The sequence below is a fragment of the Megascapheus bottae genome, chromosome 11 (assembly GCF_031878675.1).
Source record: "Megascapheus bottae isolate mThoBot1 chromosome 11, mThoBot2.hap1, whole genome shotgun sequence".
NCBI classification, from domain to species: Eukaryota; Metazoa; Chordata; class Mammalia; order Rodentia; family Geomyidae; genus Megascapheus; species Megascapheus bottae.
In genome coordinates this window covers 30,158,147-30,172,128 of record NC_143519.1, presented here as the reverse complement: position 1 = coordinate 30,172,128, position 13,982 = coordinate 30,158,147, and the positions used below count along the sequence as shown (strand labels likewise).

General features: G+C 35.1%; 1 protein-coding gene across 5 annotated transcripts in view; it reads right to left on the bottom strand.

Annotated features, from left to right (window-relative positions):
* Positions 1-1,225: 1,225 nt before the first annotated feature.
* Pcdh9 (protocadherin 9) overlaps positions 1,226-13,982 on the bottom strand; it is an 832,893-nt gene continuing 820,136 nt past the window's right edge. For all 5 annotated transcript variants that reach the window (XM_090342050.1, XM_090342054.1, XM_090342051.1 and 2 more), the window contains one exon: positions 1,226-3,829. In XM_090342050.1, the coding sequence (XP_090198176.1) occupies positions 3,456-3,829 (374 nt within the window). In that variant the 3' untranslated portion in view covers positions 1,226-3,455. The remainder of the gene's footprint in view (positions 3,830-13,982) is intronic.

Below are 13,982 nucleotides of genomic sequence, written 5' to 3'. Positions count from 1 at the left end.
ATTCACAATGTTTTAGTCTTAAAATAATTCTATGCCTTAAGAAGAGTAAGTCAATATTAGTTGGAAGAAATATTTGGCATTTGGAGAAGATAAGTTCGTTTCTATCATCGAGTTTGGTTATGGAGAAAAGATACAATTCCTACTCCTCTTTTTCATGGGAAGGGAAATGAATGAAGGAACATCATTTGATATGATTTCTGTAGTGCCTCTTCAAAGCACAGTAGAATGACAGATTTGCTGGGTAAAATTAATGGAAAGAAGGACTCTTTGCTTAGTGAATGGCTTCTTTTCTTTCCTTTTTTTTTTTTTTTTTCTTTTTTTCTGGTGGGTTATGGGGCTTTAACTCTGGGCCAGGTACTGTCCTGCGCTCTTAGAGCAAAATTACTGTCCTACCCTTGGGCCTGGGCATTGTCCCTGAGCTCTTCAGCTCGAGCCTACCACCTTATCTCTGGAGCCATGGCCACACTTCCCATTTTCTAGAGGTTAATTGGAGATAAAAGTCTCACGTACTTTAGTCCCGGGCTGGATTTGAACCTTGATTCTCAGATCTCAGCCTCCTGAGGAGGTAGGATTACAGGCATGACCTGCCACTCCCAGCTCAGAATGGACTTTTTAAAAGATGATTTTATTCCATGTCCTAAAGAAGATCAATTTAAAAACCAAAAATCAATATGTGTAATCTGGTTTATAGCATGGTTAGGTTAAATGGCTATGCTTACCCTGTGTTCCAAGTGTATGTGTTTAACTCCATGCCTCTGATTCCTAGTTCATAATCCTTCAAAAATATCTAGGAAAGCCAGGGTAATACCCATGGATTCTACATATTTGACAGGTTGAAATGTAAACCTTGTGAATAGAGGTTAATCTAGGCAGCAAGGTTCACAGCACCCCACATTCCATAGCTGAAGAAGTTGTGCATGCTGGCTATCAGAAGTTATGTAGGAGACTAAGATCTAGAGCACTGAAATTCCAGGCCAACCCTTGCAGAAAAGTCAATATTAACAGAGGGAAGCTGTATACAGTGGCAAGTACTCATAATTCCAGCAACTCTGAGAAGTCTAAAATAGGCTAATGTCAATCCCAATTTGAAAGCAAGAATAAACCCGGAAAATAACCTGTAAAATGTCTCACTGGTCAGAACACTCTCTAGCACTGTCAGTTCCAAGTACAGTCACAAAATAAGTTTCTGTTTAATTTTTCTTAATTTGAAAGACACTTAGATAAGATTTTGTCCCTGTGTGTGAGGTCATAATTATTGAATTGTCTCCTACTATGGTCAAAAATAAAAGAAATGAAAGTTTACTTCATGAAACTTTATTTAGGAGAGAAAGTGAAAAAGATAAGCTCACTATCAGACTAGTATTTCCCTGCCTAGTTTATGTTTGAGGTCTTTCAATCCTTGACAAAATTTTCCCGAATCTTGACTAGGAGAATTTCTGCATGGATTTCCCTAAAAATAAATGTGCAGATTGCCAGAGACCTTTAATTTTACTTGGAACCGTATATTTATACCTTAGTTCTCAAACCCCAACAAAGCTTACTTAATTTATAAATAAAGGCTAATTTATGAGCATACATAGCTCGTTATTCAAAATTGGGATTGAAATAATCACTTTGGATGTTGACCAAGAATGAAGACATTACAATCAGGAATTCAGAATGTTTATTGCAAGAGCTGAATAATTGTAAATAACGTAGAACTGGCAAAGCAGTAACAAGGATAATTGTTTAGATATTTATTCTGTCAAAGTCATCAAACAACCCTCACAAACCGACAAAAATGTACTTCAATAAGCAATGCACCCCTACCCATTATTTTCCATTATACTGTGGAAAAATGTGAACTTCTATTTACAAAGTAATTTTGTTTTTGGTAAGAACAAATTAACTATCAGATTAGCAAACCTCTTTTAATTTTTTTTGTTTTATACATATATATTTTTTAAACCGATGGTGAACTGTGGCATTAAGATATAACTTCCACTTCTTTCAATAAAGACATTTTGTTGCATGCTATTTATTTGTTTAAATCATCTGTCATGCCTTAACAAAAAACCTCCTAAGAATGTTCGAATTTGGATTTGTTTGCACGTGCAACTGAGATCTTATTATTAACATTAGCTGTCACTCTTTTGGTTTGACCTAAGTGACAAAATGCTGGTACCTGCCAGGCATTGACCAACTATGATAAACAAACAGTTAAACAGCAATAATTAGAGATTTATCCCTTTATTTTCCCCAACTACCCTACCTGGAGAATGTTCTGTTACATCATGAAGGCACAACACATTAAATATTTTGTGGCTATGGTCTAATAACACTTGTGTTACAACAACAATATTGTATATGAGGATCAACACGAACTCTGTCATTTCAACAAAGTTGTAGAGACACACATTTGCCCAATTGAAACTAGTTTTCAGTAGTTATATTTTTCAATATATACTAATTTTGATACATTAATTAAGTTTTGCATGGATGAAAGTACAGGATATTATATTAGTTTTGATGGATAGCATTTTCCCATTATTCTCTCACTTAATGTTACTAATTAAGTGGATTTTGCTTTTGAAAATAATAATGTGAACAATTATTGGTTCTGAATTTTCAAGCATTTGTAGCCATCTTCTTTTCCTTTGTTTAGAGTTTTCAGTCCTTTTTTTTTCTCTTGTTTCTTTAATAGAATTCTGGTGTCACAGCTGTCATATAAGAAGCAAGATTTCAGAACCCATTTCAAACAAAATGTTTAAGATCCTTTGAACAATGTGTGTCAAGACGGACTAGTAACACAGAAATACTTCACCAAAAGAAACAACAAAAATTACAACAGAAAGGTAAATTGAAATGAAGGAAAGAAGCAACCATAAATACAGAGTTATGATACAACATTTTAGGTGAATGCTATAAGTACACAAAAGTTGTTAGTAGCTTGCTTCTATTTACAGATACTTTAACACTGATTGACTTACAAGTGTCCACTAACGTTGTTAACAGCACAATAGGTTTAATGCATATCTTTTTTTAAGTTTTGTTTGAAATATAATATCAAGTATAGTGGTCCCAGCATAAATGAATGACATAAAGAGCACAATTTTCTAACTGGATATATTTGTCAGTCACTCTAATCCATGGAACTTTCTGACTCTCCAAATGCCTATTCTATTGTTCATAGCAGCAGTCCAGGGTCAAAAGAAAATGCAATAATAAAAAAATGCACAATAAAGAAATATCTGGAGAGTTAATCAATTCTAGTAAACATGATCACATGGCTAGTAGAAACAGCTTCTCTCTTAAGTTGCAAACAGTATATCCTCCATGGTACTAACACAAAGTTATGGATATCCCTGCTATAAGGGGCATAGTTGTAGATATCTACTGAATACATAAAGCTCTGACACACACAGGATTAGCATGTCTATTTAGATTGAAGCGATTAGGTCCCAAACAGCCTTATCTTAGAGTTGGTGCTCCTTAGGACTCTCCATAGCACCTCCTGCTTGCTTATAGGACTTCAGATTTGCGAGAGGAATGTCTGTCATGTGGCTCCCATTATTGAAATGGCCTTCACTGGAGCCATACTGCTTGCGGTCATTGAACTGGTTTCTGTTGTTGTCTTCTTTCCAGGCTCTGGTCAGGGTATGCCCATTCACCAGCTTATCTTTCTTGACCCATTCTTTCTGGGGTGCAAATGTTGAGAGAGGAGATTTGGGATGTTGGTATGGACCCAAGCCAGGAGGCATCCAGCAATTATCAGAATGACCCAACACCAAGCACTCTTGTGTGCACATCTCTGTAGCTTCAGCTAATCCTCGTGGACCCAGAGGTCCATCTGTTAAAGACATCAGACAGAAAAGAGAGGAGAGAACATAGTGAGAACCATCTTTTTTAAAGATATATACACTGATGATCTTATAATATGATCAAATGATTCAGCGAGATGATCTTATATTCTATGAGATTAATACAAAAACATCCTCATTTCTCGTTATTGATACAGTATTTATCTCTTCTTATGTCTTAATCCATATATACAAATCTACAGTGCTTATGTTAGAGATATAGAGGTGGACATTCAAAAAAAAGGACAGCAATAGAGAAGCAAAGCACTTGTATTGATCAATCATTTCATGGGCATGGGAATCATTACTGGTTTATATGTTAAGAAAAAAGGCTAAAATTTATAAAAATCATAAAGAGAAAAATTGGAAATGTAAAATCTACATAAAATATTAAAAACTAAGTATACCACTTAGGATTTTAAAAATACTAAAGCATACTATTATGAATAAATCACCATTAAAGCCAGGTACTCTAAGGGATTATTAAATTACTGTTTGGGTCTATGAAGATACTTATAATCCTTTAACATAGAAAATCATATTTTTAAACTTAGTGTTTGAAAATATTTGATATTTATATTCAAATCATACAAAGGAGTTTTGTACAAATTTATGCAAAGTGTTTGCCATTCAACAAATTTGATCAATGCCATTGCTTTCATCATTCTCTCCATCTCTCCTGATCCTATCTCTTCTTCACTTTTCATCATTTTATAGAATATGCACTAAACTTTATGCCCTTCTTCTTTTCATTCATTTGAAAGAAGAATTTGTCTTAAGTACCATATAAATGTCACACTTGGTCCAACTGCAAAGATTCTGAAATCCAAGTTATTTAAAAAAGCAAATTTACATACTTTCTCACAATGTTTGCTTTCTCTAAGTTTCTATATTTTTGAAGTATAAACTTGAATAGAGTCTTTGTGTTGTTGTACACACCTCTAGTTACCAACTACAAAGGGGGCTTAACTGAGAGATTCATTGTGGCCCAACAGTTTATGAAAAAACACAACAAAAATTATTCACAAATATCTATGCTAAATCAATCTCATGGTAACTAACAGAAGAGAGGAGTCATTATAAAAATTATCATTTACTTTTGCCACCAACAGAACAGCTATTTGAAACAGTATTGCAAAACAGTGTACTTCCATCTGGAGAAAGTAATAATCAGCCCTTTATTAATTACTAATGACTAAATGGTAAAGGTTGGTATTTTGTTTTTTCCCCTCTGGTTTAAATACTCAATGGAAAAGTGATAGGCCAGAAGTTAGGAACTGATTTTAGGAATGTGGTTAAATGCATAAGCAAGAATGCCTGAAGTATACAACATTTTCAGAAGCAACAAGTCTTCAGAGCAAAGTATATACCAAAGCAAACCCTACATTTACTTGGATAACAAATAACTGGGAAATAATTGGCATATAAGTCTTCCTTAAAACTCATATTAATACAAAGAATGAAATTAAATCCCCAATGCTTATAGGCTGTATATATTTTCTGCTATATTGGCATACAAGTCTTCCTTAAAACTCATATTAATACAAAGAATGAAATAAAATCCCCAATGGTTATAGGCTGTATATATTTTCTTCTCAATAATATCCTCATTACTTCTCAAACATTATCAAATACTTGCTGATATATGAAACAGTGAATGGGAAAGACAGACAAATAACAAGACCCCAAATGTGAAAAAATATGTGACTCAGAGGCCGTGTTCCATATAAACTCAAATTGTAGCCCATTTATCTTCTTATATCTGAAGCTATGCTCTTGAGAATAACCTTAAAGTTAGAACCCATCTGACCTATATTCCCAGCCCTTCTAAAGCAAACTGTTTTATTTTGTTTAACTACACATTCATTACTTTAAATACTTTCTCTTGCAAACCTGAAATGATTACTTACTTCCTGGATATTTAATTTAAATTTCTCTATGAGCCTTTTTTTGCCTTATATAAATCTGGCCACACTTTGAAAGTTCAAACTAATTTCTCACTTTTAGGTTTGTTCTGGTGCACTTAGTGACTCTACATTCAGAAAGCTAACACATTTTCCTAAAGTCAATCTGTGACCCTTGCAGTAGAGTCACAGGCTTTGAAAGTACTTTTTTACATGGCCTGTTTTCATTTAATTACTAATTCAGTCAAGGGAAAGATTCTCTTCTACCTACCACAATCCAGATTCTATAACTATACTGGTTTCTGTGCCATGGGCAGCTTGAAGATTTCCACAAATCTCCTTTTGTTCTTTTGCTGAAGAATGATACATTTCCCAGACCAAACTACTATGTAGATAGATAGATAGATAGATAGATGATAGATAGATAGATAGATAGATAGATAGATAGATAGATAGATAGATAGATCTATATCTATGTAGATATAGATTTGTCTTTGGGGTCAGTTTCTGTTGACTCACAGAGTATTTTGCTGTGGTATAGTTTGGCTTGTTTCCTTATTTTGTTTTACTTTTCTATAAGATTGAAAAAAATCATTAATGGTAAGGAAATGGGTTGTTGTTCTGTTTACCTTATAGCACCTAACTAATAGTGATGATCTATGAACAGTATTAACTGTTAATAAAATTTTTATTATGTTGAAAATGTTCTGACAATTATCAAAGACATACACTACTTAAAGGAAGACCTTAAGTAATCATAACAGAGGATGCTGATCTCAAAAAGCTAACACCAAATGTTCCTCAACAGAAAATTCCTTTGCTTAGTGATTCTTTATGACAGATACTAAATAACTTATGTAACTCCCAGTCAAGTGTCTACTCCTTTCAGAAATCAGCATAGATAAGAAGAATTAATCACTAAATTGATGAACAAGATTTCTTGAAAGTTACCAATCAATCATTAGCCTTTAGTTTTCTACCATCTGCAATATTTGTCCTTCTCTCGTTAGTATCTTAAAAGGGGGAAATTATTACCACCTGCTTCATTGAGACCAATGCAAAAAAACTTTTATTGAGCATAGAAAAAAGTACATAGTTATTTTAAGCCAAAATCTCACTCTAAGTATATGTGGAATTTAAGTTCAATGTAACACATTTTAACAAATTGCCATATTTATTTATTTATTGATTGATACCAATGACACATAATTAGACCATAAAACTATCACTGAATAAAAAAATCAGAAAAACAAACTATCGTTGAACAGGTACTGTGACAGTGATAACTACAGGAATATCATAGTTAACAAAACAGAAGTACAGACTGAAATCATAGGATAGATTTTTCCAATAAATAATGCCTTTAAGAGTAGTGAGGAGGAAATCAAGGAAGGAATTTGGGAACTTTATCTGATTTAGGAAGGTTGTTCTCTCAACAACAAAACAGATATAATTTAGTAGAAGTTTCAGTGTCATTTCTTTCTTCTTATAGATAAGACATTTATCGCAAAAAAACTGTTGTGTATTCTGCAAATGTAATTTGCACAATTTTGTATTAAATAATATCAGCTGCATAATCAGTAGAAACCTTGGGCTCTCCTAGCAGAGATTTACAATAGAACAAAACCTAGATACACAAGGCCATATAGGATGAGGCTAAATGAAAGGATATAGAAACAAAAGCCATATAATGAGTGATTGTTGTCCTTAATATACTATGTAATCTCTCATCTCTTTTGCTGTCCCTTGGTTATCTCATATTGTTACAGTATTTTACCTTGTTATCCGATATATTGTATATATGTTTATCTGGTTATTTGAAATCGAATAGGGAAGGGTGGAAAACAAGAAGAGGGGTGGGGGGGGAGGAAAATGGGAACTTAGACATGAGAAAGGGAAGTAATGCACCTTCTATTTGGTAATTATAATGTAACCCTACTATTATAATAAAAATATATGAAAATAATAATAATATCAGCTGTTCTTTGAGAAATGTGCTATGATTCATCTTAAAGATTAATTAAATGACTCTTATAATGTCTGAGATTGAATTGGTATAAATTCTTAGAAATGTAAAAGTCCACTTTCTAAATAAGCAAATGGCTGATGGGGGGAAGTCAAACAAAATGGAGACAAAACGACACTTGGATGAATAGTAGGTAGGATTTTTCTTTTATATTTTCAAATAAGAGAAACATTCCAAGAAAGTCACACAAAAAAATGAAGCAGAGTAGCAAAAATGCTAAGCTCATGGGAGGATATATTTGAATTGCCAGTGGGGTTAACTGCATAAGACAATTTGAATAATTAATCAGGGGTACCAGGTTGTTAAACTATCTCAAGTTTTCTTGTGTCTGTTCCCTAGCATTCTCCAGGAAGATCAGGGCAGATGCTTGGGGAAGGGCCATGGTATGGAGTTAATTGTCTTAAAGGGGGAATCTGACAGGCCTCAGCCAGGGTTTCAAACATAGAATGAAAAACTTTTGAAAGCAAGCAATTCAAGAAATGAAAGCTGTACACAACAGTTGTCATCCTGTACATTGTGAAATGCTCTCTTGGAAAAATATAGTTTATGTTTCAGTCACTTTTCATTTTGGGACATGATATTAAGTAGAGAAATTATTTTCTTTGGGCCTATGTCTCTCTGCCTCTGTCTCTATCATTCTGTCTCTCTGTCTGTCTCCCTCTTACTGTTGGATTAGTGTAGATGTTTGAGACTTTATGTGATTGTACATACATGTTGATATAGCTATATAGTTTTGTGCTTCTATTTGGGAGAAGGAGGGATCCGTGGGTGCAGACAATTTTTCCTGTGTATCTATTATTGTTTAAAAAAAGTAATGTCGGGCCAGGAATTTGGCATAGTGGTAGAGTGCTTGCCTAGCATACACAAAGACCTGGGTTCGATTCTTCCATACCACATACATAGAAAAAAGCCGAAGTGGTGCTGAGGCTCAAATGGTAGAGCTCTAGCCTTGAGAAAGTCCAAGGACAGTGCTCAGGCTCTGAGATCAAGCCCAGGACTGGCAAAAATAATATTCTTTTTATACTATGTCACAAAGTATTTGTTTATAAACCTGTTCAGAACTTCAAACAGCTATAAGTACTTTTCTTAAATAAACATCATACTGATTTTTTTCTCTTCAAAATAAAACAAACCCTACTGATTTTTAAACACTGAAATATGTATTGACTTTAAAATCACAAATTAATTGTGGCTTTTCACAGTCTTCCATCTGAATATTGTTATCCTTATTTTTTTTAAATATAAAGATGCAGTTGCTGATGGAGCTGTACAAGCCATCTGTCTGTGCATTTAAATTTATAACCAAAAACAAAAGCATGAAGAAAACTTTCTGAAAGTTGTCTCAGTTAATATTTACTACAATTTTTGAAGCATTTAGCATTCTATTTTTTTTCCTTTCGAAATGAAGGGGCTAGGAGTTTGGTGCTTGCCTAGCATCCACAAAGACCCAGGTTTGATTCCTCGGTATCACATACATAGAAAAAGCCAGAATTGATGCTGTGGATCAAGTGGCTCTGGCCTTGAGAAAGCCCAAGGACAGTGTTCAGGTCCTGAGTTCAAGCTAGGACTGACAAGTAATAATAATAAAGAAAAAAGAAAAAGAAAAAAAATGAATGGAATGTTTTGTAGAAGTTAAGCATTAATTTCTGTTAGAAGAGATGGAGAGCCTGGAGTCAGTGGCTCACAACTGTAATCCTAGCTACTCAGGTGACTTAGATCTGATGATTGAGGTTCAAAGCCAGCCCAGGCACAAAGTGTCCATGAGACTCTTATCTCCAATTAACCACCAGAAAATCGCAAGTGGTGTGGTGGCTGCAGGGGTAAGGCCGTAGCCTTGAGCTGAAGAGCTCAGGAACAGTGCCCAGGCCCAGAGCTCAAGCCCCACGACAAAAAAAAAAAAAAGAAGTTACTGACATTACTGGTTTTTTTTTTTTTTTCAATTTTTTTGCCAGTCCTGGGCCTTGAACTCGAGGCCTGAGCTCTGTCCTTTGGCTTCATCAAGGCTATGCTCTACCACTTGAGACACAGCACCATTTCTGTTTTTTTCTATGTATGTGGTACTGAGGAATTGAACTCGGGTCTTTGGGTATGCTAGGCAAGTACTCTACCACTAGGCCAAACTCCCAGCCCAGATATTACTGACTTTCAAAATTGCTGGCTAAAACTATGAATTAGTACAAGTGAATGGAATTTAGCCATATCTGAGTGATAGGATACTTGCATGGTCCTTGATCTCATTTTATAATACCCAGAAATAGAAATGCTGATTCATTGAATAACTGACTGCTGTAATTAACAAATAGCTACTTTTTTTTGGTGGGTCATGGAGTAGAACTTGGCCTGCACGGTGTCCCTGAGCTCTTCAGCTCATGGCTCTGCCCTACTTTTGATCCAAGCTCCACTTCCCTTTTTCGAGAGGTTAATTGGAAATAAGAGTATCAGATACCTTTTGTGCCCGGGCTGGCTTTGAACCTTGATCCTCAGATCTCAGCCTCTGAGTAGCTAGGATTACAGGAATGAGCCACCGTGCCTGGCCACTACTGGATTCTTGATCAATCCTTCACAAAATTTTGCCTTCTTTATAACACTTTTAATTCCAAAATTAGGAAATTGTATAACAAAAGTCATGAGATCTTTTGTATACTCTATTAGATTTCAGCCTTCTCTGTGAAGGAATTTTCTTAGAAAGTTTTATTACTAGATAAAATACATCTAAACAGAGACCAAAATTGAATTGCAAACCAAATAAGTCATTTTCATATAGATTTGTATCAAATCCATTGCATTGCAACAAATTTTTATTATGTTCAAATCTTTTTCTGATTATACAATTGCTCCTTGATGCAAGACACATCAGATTGTCATGTTTACATGCCTTTTCTTATAGCAAGAGTTTTTATAACTTCCTTTCCAAAAATAAAAATAAAAGCATTGGTTCCTAAATTCAAATTTTATACCACTCTGTCCATGTGGACTAGTGGATTATTGATTTTCTTAACCTGAAATATGCATCCATGAATTTGAATGCCCTAACTGTTTGTCTAAAATTAGGCACAGTGATGTTTTAAAGACATTGACATTTTATGTAGACTTCCGCAAACTTTATTTTAGCAATTAGCTATATTAACACAAATTTACCTAGTGGTATCACCAAAATGAAACCAACATTACTGATGAACCCTCTGAAAATTCAGTTGTTTCTGGCCCATTGTGCCCATAGCCTGTAATCTCACCCCTTGAAAAATGACAGTAGGGTGCTGAGCTGAGGTGCATTCTAGGTAAAGTTCATAAAGTTTTATTTCAACACACATTAAAAAATAGGAGAGGGGGAAAATGTCTTAGGGCAGAACTCTTAAAGGTTTATTACCTGTGTAGCCAAAGAAAATTATTGGTTCAATCGGGACCACTGTTTAAAAAAAAGTGAGGGAGTGGGAGTTTGGTCTAGTGGTGGAGTGCTTACTGAACAGTTGACATATCCAGATATTTTTACTTTTTCCTCTTTTTTTTTTTTTTTTGCCAGTCCTGGGCTTGAGCTCAGGGCCTGAGCACTGCACTGTCCTTGGACTTTCTCAAGGCTAGAGCTCTACCACTTGAGTCTCAGCACCACTTCCAACTTTTTTCTATGTATGTGGTACCAAGGAATTGAACCCGGGTTTTCGTGCATGCTAGGCAAGCACTCTACCACTAGGCCAAACTCCCGGCTCTGTTTTTTGTCATCATTCCAGATCAGTAAAAGCCTGGATGAACAATGTCTGCAGAAAGAATGATATGGCATAATATGCTAATATGGGTAGCTGGTAGAGCCTTTAGAAGAGATGGTTCCAGGTAATAGATAATTAGGTCATTGGGGTGAGCCTTTCAAGGCAACAAGAGGACTTCAGTCACTTTCTTTTTTCTTCCTGGATGACATGAGATAAGAAATTTTTCCACAATCCTCTGCAAATATGGTGTTTCATGCTGCCATGGACCCAAACCTACATAAGTAGCCATTAGCTCTGAACTTTTGATCTCAAACAATCCTATCTTCCTTTCCAGTTGTTTTCTTGGATAGATATCACAATGACTAAAAACTAACACAAGAAGTAAGCTATGGATTATTTATGATATATGGGAAGGAGGATGTACATAGTTTATATGAACAATACGTATTTATTAAAAGGAACGTGATTATCCACAGAACTTAATATTAAGATATCCCCAAATAATTCCTCTGCAAACAGAGACAGAAACATATCTTCTTCATTCTTTCACTCAGTAATGTTTCAACCAATTCTTCCTAAAATCAAAAGATTGTTACATGGAATATTCAAAATGAAAAAAAAAGTAACTTTTTTTGAGGGGATGGAAGCTGGTTTGGGGGCCTTGAATTCAGGGCTTGGGCTGTGTCCCTGATTCGCTGTGTTTAGGGCTAGTTAGTGCTTTACCTCTTGAGCCACAATGGAACTGCAGGCTTTGTTGAGTAGTTTATTGGAGATAAAAGTCTCATGGACTTTTTTGCCCTGGCTGGCTTTGAGCTGTGATCCTCAGAACCACAGCCTTCTGAGTAGCTAGGATTGTGAGTGAGCCACCTTAGGCTGGGAGTTTGGCCTAGTGGTAGAGTGCTTGCCTAGCATGCATGAAGACCGGTGTTTGATTCCTTGGTACCACATACTTAGAAAAAAAGTCGAAAGTGGTGCTGAGGCTCAAGTGGTAGAGTTCTAGCTTTGAGAAAGTCCAAGGACAGAGCTCAAGCCCAGGATTGGCACACACACAAAAATAAATAAATAAAAAGGAGTGAGCCACCAGTGCTAGGCAAAACAGTCTTTAGCACTTAAATTATTTAGTCAAAATCAAAAAAACAAAAAACACAAAAAACAGAAACTGATTTCATGCCCAATTAAACAGTTATTTTAAAAGTGAAAAATACTGAAAAAAGTAATTTTAAATTTCCCAATTTCTAGTTTGTATCTCTAAACTAAGAGGAAAAGATCTGTTCCATGAGTTTGCAATACCTTTAAATTTTACATTTCTGTGTCTGTCATCCATATAACCTGATAATCAAATTATTCAAAGTTATTCGCTAATTAACTCACAACAGAGAAAACAATTTGTCTAGTTTGTTCTGTGACTTAGGAAATGAATAGGTATTCGAGGAGAAATTATATTTGGACTAAATATATTTGTCAGAGTAAGTGAAAGGTGAAAATATAATGGTATCATAATGAATTTATCCTGTTGCTCAGATTTAAGTATACAACTGTGAATGTATCTATAGTCACCAACAAAAACCCACAACAGTAGGATTTTGCAAAACCTCTGGTTATCTAGTAAATAAGGATTAAATGTTTCACATGTTCCTTATACAGATTTTTTTCCATGGACACAGATGAAAAGTCAACATTTGCACATGGAAACAGTCCAAATACAATAATAAAACGGGGCCACACCAAGCCGTAGATTTTCTACCAGACAGGATATTGATATTTGAACAGAATTTATAGCCCCCAAAGAATGGAGAGTACTTCCTTATCCAACATCTCCTACATGACATTAGTAAAACATTCCCATCCACTGAAGTGAAGAAAAAAATGTGTCTAATAGTTTTATGTTATCACCATTTATTCTGCATTAATATTTTCTTTTATGATCAATTGAGTGACAACAACTAATACTGATTATTTAAATATGAGACATCATTTAAAGTAAATTTCAAATTTTGATCAAGCTGCCTGATTTAAATTACTTTACATACAACAGTGTGGATCATATTTACAGATTTGCTTTCTTCGATAGGTTGATCGGTTCTCTCTCTGTCTTGTTCTCTCTCTCTCCCCCTTCTTCCCTGCCTCCCTCCTCCCCCCTCATGTATTGTGTGGCTTGAACTCTGTGCCTGGGCACTATTCCTGAGTTCTTCAGCTTAATGCTAGTGCTCTACCACTTGAGCCACAGCACCACTTCCAGTTTTCTGGTGGTTAATTGATGATGTGTTTCTCATGGACTTTTGTGTCCAGGCTGGCTTTGACCTATGATCCTCAGACCTAAGTTTCCTGAGTAGGCAAGATTACAGACTTTAGCCATTTACACCTGGCTTAGGCTGGCATTTCTCCTAATCATATTTCATATCATCCATTTAAGGTTTTTTTCATATACTAGGATTTCCAAATACATTTGTCATATTTATCTTAGTAAAACCATGTAAATTATAATTACTCTGACATAACTTTGAAAGAACAG